The sequence below is a fragment of the Rissa tridactyla genome, chromosome 2, assembly GCF_028500815.1.
Source record: "Rissa tridactyla isolate bRisTri1 chromosome 2, bRisTri1.patW.cur.20221130, whole genome shotgun sequence".
Lineage (NCBI taxonomy): Eukaryota > Metazoa > Chordata > Aves > Charadriiformes > Laridae > Rissa > Rissa tridactyla.
Window position 1 is genome coordinate 105,656,452 of NC_071467.1, and position 10,256 is coordinate 105,666,707.

The following is a 10,256-nucleotide window of genomic DNA, read 5'->3' on the forward strand; positions in this document are numbered from 1 at the left end:
ATGTATATATCCTGTAATGGAATATAAAAGTGAAATCCTTAATAGAAATTTCTCCTATATTGGATCCGCTTCAGCAAGAATTAGTTTCTTCATGCATTTAAGGACGTAGTTTAGTTCTGAGGTTCTCAGTGGTAGCCTACTTCAAGTTAATTTGAAAACCAGCTATTTCATCATTAAATACTTTTATTTTTAAAATACTCTTTTTAAAGGTTAAAAACTATTAAAATCCACTTGATGAACATTTTTTACACTGATTAGTCTTTTTGTAGTAACTGAAAAGTTGTTCATTTTATTCTGTTAAAAATAATTTACTATTTATTGCCATACAAGCAAAAAACCAATAGTTAAACAGGTTGAATGCTGGAATATCATGAACTTTGCTGTTCATCAACATTTTAAAGTGATTTTTCATGATTTCTTCTACCATTAAATAAAACACAAGATGTTTAATATAGTAATTGTTTTGACAGCTCTGAATCACATGACAATGAAGACTTTTTTCAAGCTGTGCTGACCCTGCTTTTCTAGATTCCACGTCTGCTTTGCTGTGAAAAATTTACGCCATACTTCATGGATTCAATTTTTTCTTTTTTTTTTTAAGTAAACCCATTATGGAATATTTTGTCAAAAGGAAAAGAAAAATTCTAAATATGTTTTAAATGACATGGGAAGGGACATCTTTATTAGACTGTGTCATTCAGAGGAAGCTTTTTATTTTTGCAGAGTTTTTGGTTTGTGTCAGCTTAATTTTGCCTTCAAACAGACGAGTGGCATCGCTAAGATAATTAAAAAGCATGTAAGATGAAATAGATAGAACTTGTCAAGGTTATTAAGTATTTCCTCTGTTTTTCAACTCCAGTTCACGTATAGCAGATGATGATGTAGGTATTAATATATTTTGTGCAATTTTGTAAATGCTGAAAACAGCAACATATAACTAATCCCTGTATGACAAGAAAAATGCACAAATTGATGGAAACTTTTGTAAGTATAGTTTTATTACCTTTCAAAATTTAAACAGCTAGTTTTTAAGGTACATACACAACTTTTTATCTGCTTACCTAGTATATTTGGACCTGTTTATCTGCTAACCTAGTGTGTTTGGACCAGTGGTCCAAAAGTTCCAAGATAAACTGCTCTAGTAATGTCCTGGATTTTTATTAGAACAAAGCAACAATTATAGAGGTAAAAACCTGAAATAAGTACTTGTAGTCACTTTTATATATGAAAAATCGATTGCTTATTTGCTGGGGAAGACAGTTTGACTCTTCGCTTCTATGCTTTTTCATAATTCTTTTAAAAGAAACAGTAAATGTAATACTTTTTTCCATGTTAAATTTGGTACCATCATCTGCAGCTTTTTCAACACAGCGTGCTACTGTGAGATCCTGATGCATTTCTTAGCAGGAGTTTAATCTTCGATATTGACCATTTCCAACAATAAGGTGGGGCATGGCATGGAACTCAAGTCTATAAATCTGACAGAACCTTCTCTGGATTTAACAAGGGCATCTCAAGACAGTCAGTTTTGCCAGCCAGGCAGATGATCTCAGAAACCTTTGTACAAATGACACTGGAGAAATGGGAGGTGCAAAACAGAAGAGGTGTAGGGGTCATCTGCAGAAGGTAGAAGGTGAACAAGAGAATGGGCAGGGGAGCAGAAGGAATGGATGATGTGAGCTGGGGCTGTAGACACTTAGAAACTATTTAACGTTATTGATTTGAGAGTTTTGCTAGATGACAAAGGAAAAAAGAAAGATGTTTATGGGACTGTCTTGCACTCAATGTTCAGTCAATAGCTAGTAGAGAACAACCCAGCAGATATACTGAAATCCCAATTGTATGGCAAAACCCCTCACAACTCAAATATAAGGCACCCTTGCCCCCCAAAAAAAACCCCAACCAAACAACAACCCAACAAATATAAAGTTTACAAGTAACTCAGTAACTTCAGTCTATGCTCATTCTCTGTCCCACTGGTTGCTCAGCAAAAGACACGAGAGGAGACCATAAAGGAAATATCCGACATTGCTTCCCCTGGCAGGCAAGTACCAGGTTGAGAGAAAGAAACATCATCTCTGCTTTTGTGACAGCTGGGCGAGAGAGGTTTTTCTCCTGGCCTGAAAAGATAATAGATTTTGAATGCTCTCCCTTTCTTGTATCCCAGTGAAAACATGATTTCTCAACAGGAAAAAAAAGACCATCTGTTGCTCAAAGCAACAACAATAGGTTGGTTGCCTGGAAGTTACGAGAAAGTTTTAACTCTATGCTCTGTCTTGTTCAGCTTGTCTTGTACTTAACCCTCAGTCTCCTATCACAGGGAAGTGTCCTGGTCACCAAGTCTCTGAGCTCTTCCAGAGTCTTTGGTCTTTTCCACTGGAGCCACTGTATTTAGCTATTCCTTGGTGATAGGAAGGGCAAAATGGAGGGACACTGTGTAGCTCAATGATTGTAGCACCTCAGTCTTTCCTTATAGCTATCATTTTTAAGAGAAGCTCTATGCTAACTCTGAGAAATCGTCCCCATCGAAATCAGCATCTGAATCCCCAGCATATCATCTCTCATGGAAGAAAGTGGAATACAGATCATGTTATGTGTTTAAGTTGGACCCTGAATTCCTTTTTGTATGGCATAGGAAAGATAAAGAAATATTCTCATGTATGTGTGCTGCCCTGATCTTACTGTTCCTGCTGGGCAGTGGTCTGTACTTAGCTGAGTTAGCTTGTTTAGAGGACTTAAATGAATAAATGATCTCTGATGAAAGATCTCACAGTTAATTACTGCAGAATCACAGTATAGCACCAAAATAGAAAGCAGAGGATTAGCATGTGACTGCTCAGTCTGCCTTCCCAGAAAGGCTTCTGTTAGCAGCAAACAGCAGCTGCAGATAAAAATAGAAGGTGATAAACAACTAGGATCTTCAGTTAAACACAGAAGTCACTCTCCATGACGGCAAGGAGTCCACAGCAACAATGAAGTCTCTCCGATTCATTAGTGCCGAAGCATTCGTGTCAAATGCAGAGTTTGCCAGGAAGAGTCTCGGCAGTGTTGCCCATAATCTTTTTCCTCTTCTTTTTAAAGCCAGCTATTTACTGGAGCAAGGGGAAGTGATTCATGACTTGGTAGAGAACTGGCCATTTGTTGACTTTAACATGGGAAAACTTTTGGGAACTACTGTGGACTACCAGGAAGACCTGAGCCATAGAACATGTTCAGTGTGCTTGGAAAGCTGTCTGACAGGGCTGAGAGACTATGTGCTGAATCATCCTTCTCCCTACGTGAAAAGGTTGAAAGTGGTTGACCTGACGGGTATAAAAGATGTTGAAGTTCAGTTTTGTGAGTGTAAGAAGACAATGGGCAGATGGGCCAGAACACAGCTGCTCTCTAAGCTTTGTGTAGAACTGCTGGTTTACCTCCAACAAAGACCCTGCAATCCAGGTATCTTTGAAATCAGTATTGATGTGCTAATTGATCTGTTTGTTACTGAGCGTAACTATGAGCTGGTAGTGCAGGCCCTGTTGAAGAAATGCTATTGTCCACTGAAGATCTGCTGTGTGGCATTAAGATCTGACAGCCTGGCTTTGCAGAAATTCTTCTATATCACAAAGCTCATTGATCCCTCTCTGTTGCGCAAACTGGAAATAGTTCACAATGTTCGTTTAGAAATGGAACACTTGGAAATGCTCTTCAACAGTATCCACTTCCCTCTATTGATGTCCTTGACCTTGCCAGCACGAACATTTAATGTGCGGAGGTTTACAGCTACAGATGAACGGATGCTTACTAACATTGGAGAAAAGATGGGCAAAATGACGCAGCTGACCGAGCTGAGTATGTCATTTTCTATACTCACAGGAAGAATACAGAAACTGCTCAGGTAATTTGGTCATCCTGCTTTCAGTCAAACTGTAAAGAACATCCCTTTGTGCCATCAGCAAGCTAAGAATCTCTGGGAATAAGGGCAGTGAGTATATCTCAGGGTATGTGTGAGTAGGGGCAGCAGGAAACTAGGAAAGACTATTTGTTGGGGAGAATTGGAAGCCAATATCTAATACCCTTAGAAGAACTGACTGTTCTTATTAGTCTTCCAGAGCTCATCTGATGAGTGTGATGAGAATATTCTTTTGGCTACCACATAAGAGAGGGGTACACCCAGGCATTTTTGACTTGCCACATCTTGAGCTTGTATCTCAATCAGCGTAGGCTGGCCTTTCATGCAAGACCTGAGTCATATTCCAAGTATTTTTCAGGGTCTCTAGTGAATTTTTGTCATCTAAAAAACAGGCAGTAAATATACTAAGATTCTACAGATACTGTATTTTTAGGTGGCCAGGGGGATAGTAGACTTTGATTTGAGACTTTGATTTCAGTTGTTTGTTGTGCCTGTCAATCTCAAAAAAAAAAAAAAAGGTGGACAAAAGTTTAATCAAGATAAATCACCTTGATCTAAAATTTCTCCTGTACAAAGAAGTCATTTCATTTAAAAGTTGTGAATGGCACACTGCTTAAAATGATAGAAATAGATTACAAGTTTCTAGCCTTGATCCATCTGAAGTCTGTGGCAGAGGTCTCACTAAGATTTAGTATGTGTAAAAGGGATGGCTTGATTTTTATCTGTCAGAACTATTTTATATTCAACTAGAATATTTGCACATAATCTCAGGTACACTTCTTCTGTCCCTCTTCTTCATCAGAAAGTCTCTTTGCAACTCCAGAACAATACAACATGTAAACCTCTTGGCCATTTAAAAACTAGTAGAAACAAAACTAGAAACAAAAGCAGATGTCTTCTTAGAATATTGATTAGGTTTCATTTTGGAATGGATCCTTCCTTAACGGAAATGATCTGAATAACAGCTTTCTACAAGAAGCGGCCACCAATGCTTTTGTGGTAGTAATGATATGCTGGTAATGCAGGAAGTAATAGGCACCTGACAACATGTAACTGGTTACAAAATAGACACATAGAATGTCACCAAATTAAAACAGCACAGCTGGAGTCATGTAAAATAGGAGCTAATTCATGGAACTGATTTCAGGAGGAAAATATTCTTGTCGTTGTTGGCACATGCTTCTATTTCTCAGAAGAGGTTAGAAAAAATAATGAATGTGGCAGATGGCTGCATTCGTAATGTGGATAGTTGTATGAAATGTTGTAAGTGTAGCTTTTCAGTGTTTTATGCCATAAATATTTTTTTTTCTCTTTAACTCTGCAGCCCACTAAAGACTCCACTGAAGATGCTGGATGTTTCTAACTGCTCATTGAACCATGCTGATATGGCCTATTTAGCCAATAGCTTCCATGCTAATCACTTAGAAGCCCTGGACCTCAGTGGTCACAATATACCTGACCTTTACCCATCAACATTCTTTAAGCTTCTCAGCCATTCCTCTTCAGTGCTCAGGAGTCTTACCTTGGAGGACTGTAACATCCAAGACACTCATGTCAACATGTTGATTTTAAGTTTAAGCCCTTGTCAGAAACTACAGGAGTTTAGGTTTCTTGGAAACCCGCTGTCATCCCAAGCACTTAAACACCTTTTCACATTTCTCTGTGAGTTGCCAATGCTGAAAAACGTGGAGTTCCCAGTTCCAAGGGACTGCTACCCCATTGGCATCACCTACCCAGTTGATGATGCCTGTCTCTGCAGATATGATCACCAAAAATATGAAAGTGTAGCAGAGGAACTTAACCTTATTTTACTCCAAGCAAATAGGGAGGATGTGAAGGCTTCAACTCCACTCTTTGGCAGTTACGATGCAGCTGTTCAGGAGACGAACAATGAACTGGGAGCTTACTTGATGAAGTCTTTCAAAGAAACTTTAGAAAAGTTCACTACTTCTCTTAACAAAATGAGTTAAAGGTGTAACATAGTGGTGATGATATACTCTGTCAAATCATAAGTTAATCTAGTCTTTTCTAGAACTGAGCCTTCATTGATCAGTCTTGAGATTTCTTTAACTTCTCAGCTGAATTTACTTCTGTTTGAATAAGCTCTGATCATCTGAGGCATTTTAACTGTGCTGTATCTATTGCATACACCTTACATAAGCACTACTTGCTCTCAAAAGAGGGGAGGACCCTTAATAGCTTATTATTTTACACAAAAGCACCTTGTTTCTCAGTAAATCAACAGGTGTTCAAGCTTGGCTGATTCCTTATACAGTTTCCTCTGGATTTGGCAGTGAGGCTTGTAGCCCTACAGAAAAGACAGGAAAGTCCTTTTCCAAGTCCAGCAGGATGTCTCAAAGACTGTGTGCCTATCCTCACCAATGGCTCCCAAAACCAATTTTGTTTTTTGCCTTTGGCCCTCCGAATTCACCAGTCTGTGTTTTATGCAGCACATTCACAATAGTGGGGGATGTGTAACAGCCTCCATGTCCCTCTGCTTCTTTTTTCTCCTGCAGAGGCAAGCACAATAAACCTTTTTTTTTTTTTTTTTTTTGCATGGGGAATTACAGAGTTTGTCTAATACCTTGTGCTGGTGAGAAGTAAAGTTCCGTACTGAGGAGGCCAGCAAACCAAATGATTGGCTGACAGCAGGGGATTTCCCCCTACTTCCCCCAGTAATATAAAGCAGCCTATGAGGACTCTGCTGAAACTCTTGCGAAGTGTATTTTACAAAGGCGTACCAGGCAGCGCTGCACAGCCGTGCTTGTAATGTCGGAGGTAAGTGCCTCAAGCTGATCCCTTTGTTGAACCAGCTTCTTGGCTGGTAGAAGGTACCCTGCTGCTTTCAGCTGTTTTAAAGAAAGTCGGCGATAACAATGCAAAAAAGACTAGTGTCGAAAACGCATGTAGAAAAACGCATCCAATGCCAAATTCAGAAATGTGGAAAAGGGACGAGGCTGGTTGCTGACTAACTAGAAGTTCATCTACATAAAATACTGCCCTCTTCTGCCAAGACTGTGTATTGTTCTGCTACAGAATTAACAACCAGTGCCTGGAAGAGTCACATTTATTTTGCAAGCTCCAGTGCAAGAAATGTATTTGAGTGACAGAGTAAACAGAATCCCAGCCCCACCCCCACCGCACTGTGTTGGAACGTGGGTAAAGGGACCAGCAGGGTGTCAGGATGCAGCAGCAGGGCCGCAAAACAAGTCTGGGGAGAGTGCTGTAGTGGGGAAGGAAACCCCGGCTACTAGGCAAGTGTCAGAGTCTACTCAGCTTCTCACCTGTTAATACTGCAGACAGACCAAAAAGAAAGATATTAGCAAATCTTACTTATCGTCAGCCAATTTGAGATCTCTGCTGCCAGCCTCTGTCAACTCTACCAGTGCCCAAACTGTTCTGATGTAGAACTAGAGACTTCGTTAGCTTCCAGGTGATCTGAAAAAAAAAATAAATAAGATGCTCAGGTTAATGCCCAGCACTCTGCCATTAAATATACTTTAACAGTTCATGAAAACTTGATTAAACAGCACTGAAAGTGAATGTTGTAGCAGGAGTTGAGGTATCATTGTAGTATTAAAGATCATTATTAAGATAACAAAGGCAGCTTCCTTGAAATAATACTGGATCTCATCATCTGAGGGTAAGGAAGAACCTTTCTTCATTTAGGCAGTGCTGGTTTGTGAAGCTTTCTGTTTATCCACAATAAGAACATGAAAGCAGCTACTAACATAGTTTACAAGAAAAAATAAATCAATGGATCGTGTACTGAGCAGAGCCTACAGCATGTATTGAAATGATTTTTGGATGTCTTCTTAGCATATGTTCTTTCTTCTAACATGTTTTATTGATTAAACATATGACGGTAAAATTGAAAGTGAATAGATGTGACCTGTTTATGTTTACAGAGCACTGAAAAAAAAAAAAAAGTAACCTAAGTTGCTGAGCTAAGCAGCTGCAATTTAGAAAATGCCAGAACTGGGTTCCATATGGTCTTGTTTATATTTGGACAGAGTTACACACGCTCCCGTGTTCTTGCCTCTGCTCTTTACCTTTCCCTCCCTCTGACCTTGACATTCTTTCCATCTTAGATTTGACCCGTGACTTCTCAGCCAGATGTAGTGGTTTAAATTTTGCTAGGCCAAGGATCTACTCCTTTGGGATGAGCAGTGGCACTTCCTGTTGCTGGGAGAGGACGCGCCATGTACAGCAACTGCAAACTTCTGTGTAGTGATTCTTCCACCCTGTCAGCAGGGCCAGCTAAGAGGTTGTGCCTGGAGGTGAAGGTTGGCCATTTTGGAAGCATGTTGTGCTACAAGAGCAGGTCCTTGCCTGTTTCAGTACACAGAAAATAGACAGCTTGTTAGTAGATGTCTATTCAGCTCTTATTTTAGAATATTTAGATGTCTTTGTGAAGACTCCTGCCTATGCAACTACCTCTGCTTTCTCCTTGCTTAAAGACAGTCCTGGTCCACTCCTTTGTTTTATTTCCTCCTTCTTCTTCCCACAGACTCCTGCCTATCTTCCATTTTCAGTCTTACATATATATGCTGTCTCTTTATGACTCTCTGGGCAGGATGAGGATGTAGAGGCCATAATTTGTGTTTCAGTGCCCAGTGAGGATCAGCATTATGTCTATTTCAAATATTCCCATTGAGCCTGGAGTATGGAGGGCATTGCATTACAGAAGTGGTGCACGTTTATCCCTCTGTGCAGAATAGCTGTGAATGACTGCCAAACAGTTGGAGCATGGGGATCCATGTGTAAAAAGGATTTGGATCCTGTTCCTGGCAAGCATGCAGACGTTTTCAGAGTTTTGTGATCTTCTAAAATACACTTTTATAGGAATAAAGCGAAGGTTTTATTGTTTACAGTTGCATGTTAAAATTTTATTGCATGAAATACAGTATTAAATAAAATGCATAACAGGTTTCTGAGTACTTTGAATACTATCGAATCCAAAAACCTGAACTGCAATAAAACACTGCAGTGTATGACAACAGTACTTTACTGACACAAAACTATATTTACCTGAGAAGCTGTTAGGAGAAAATGTCGTATTTTGGGCGTGGAGGGATTTGTACCCTTTTGGAATGGAATCAAATATTTTTTCTCTTTTAAATCACACAGTTTCCAACTTTAGAGACAACTTGTTCCAAGTTCTGAAGAACTCCAGAGCAGCTGTGTGCAATTACCTTTGCTGTGGTGACAGGTGCTCCTTTGTGGAAATCCTGTCCTTAGCTCTCACATATCCTACCTTTGTCTCTTGAGTTTCTTTCTAATTATGGTTGTTATTGTTGGTTTTAAATGCAGCACAAGCTGTAGCATTTTGGTGTACTGCAACATGGATGTGTGCCATCTCTCAGAAGGATTCCTGCATCTCTTCTGCCCCAGCAGTGCTGATTATGGTTTGGGCCTGCTCTTTCTTCCTTCTTCCATGTGTATGGGACTTGGCATTCTGCTATTAGAGAAGAAGGACTAATGCTATAACTAATTAAGCATATGAAGTTACTCTATACTTCGCAAGTACAGCCAGATATTGATTTAATCCTGCCTTGTGTTCCCTCTCTTTCTGATTTTTATCAAGCTGGAGCCATGCGGTTGATAATGCCGGCTATGGCTATTTAAAATCATGGACCAGAACTCAAAATGCTGTAAGATTTTAAAGTAAATTTAGCTTCATTTTATCTTTTATTTCCATTCTGTTACATACAGTTTTATGTTGTAAGAAATCCTAATTTTTGAGAATTATCATTAAACACAAAGTTCAGTAAAGAAAGAGGATCAATTCCTTTTGTTATTTTTCTGAAAGCTAAAATTCTCACATTTTCAGTTCAATTTTACCTCAAACCAGCACATCAGGACAAACAGTGGACCAGCTGACAATACTGCCTCACTAACATTCCGGTAGTATTTATGCTCAATGATACCTTTTCTAAGATTTCTGAAGTGGCAGCTGCCCGTCAGTTTCAAATGCTTGTAAACAAATGCCAAGAAACACTAAGAAGGGAGAGAAAAAATGCACAAGTCTGCCCTCTGACCAGCTTCCATAGTGTGATAGAAACTATGAAGGTCTTCTAAGGTGAGCATGGTGTTCTATTAGATAGAGGATGCAGCTGGGCTGAGACTGTTGGAAGAGTGACAGACTGCTAGCTTTCAGAGAAACAGTCTTCCTCAGTCTCACATGGTCTGCAAGGGTGTGTATTGTAGTGAGATAGAGGACACTTTCCAGCTTGGTGTCATCTAAGACCTGCTTCTGCCATGTGTTGTCAGTTCAGACCATTTATCTTGTTGACTCTGTGTCCTCAAAGCCTCTGTATCCTGAAGCTTCTCCTCTGACCTTGGCATAGTTGATCTTACTGCT

General features: G+C 39.6%; 1 protein-coding gene across 4 annotated transcripts; it reads left to right on the forward strand.

Annotated features, from left to right (window-relative positions):
* The first annotated feature begins 2,932 nt into the window (after positions 1 to 2,932).
* LRRC14B (leucine rich repeat containing 14B) lies at positions 2,933 to 9,662 on the forward strand. Of its 4 annotated transcripts, none has more exons than XR_008465103.1 (3): positions 2,933 to 3,877; positions 5,217 to 6,670; positions 7,984 to 9,662. XR_008465103.1 is itself a non-coding variant. In XM_054193256.1 (2 exons), exons 1-2 carry the CDS (start codon positions 2,973 to 2,975, stop codon positions 5,860 to 5,862), a joined length of 1,551 nt encoding a protein of 516 aa, XP_054049231.1. In that variant the 5' UTR covers positions 2,933 to 2,972; the 3' UTR covers positions 5,863 to 9,661. The 4 variants fall into 4 exon arrangements, 1 of the variants encoding a protein (XP_054049231.1); XR_008465102.1 differs by having other exon boundaries at positions 5,217 to 8,178; positions 9,023 to 9,659; XR_008465104.1 differs by having other exon boundaries at positions 9,023 to 9,659.
* Positions 9,663 to 10,256: the final 594 nt, after the last annotated feature.

Bases quoted from the DNA above. Each gene is read 5' to 3' on its own strand.
- LRRC14B (XM_054193256.1), top strand. From the start codon at position 2,973: ATGAAGTCTCTCCGATTCATTAGTGCCGAAGCATTCGTGTCAAATGCA. The intron at 3,878-5,216 runs GTAATTTGGTCA...TTAACTCTGCAG, and splicing joins AGAATACAGAAACTGCTCAG to CCCACTAAAGACTCCACTGA.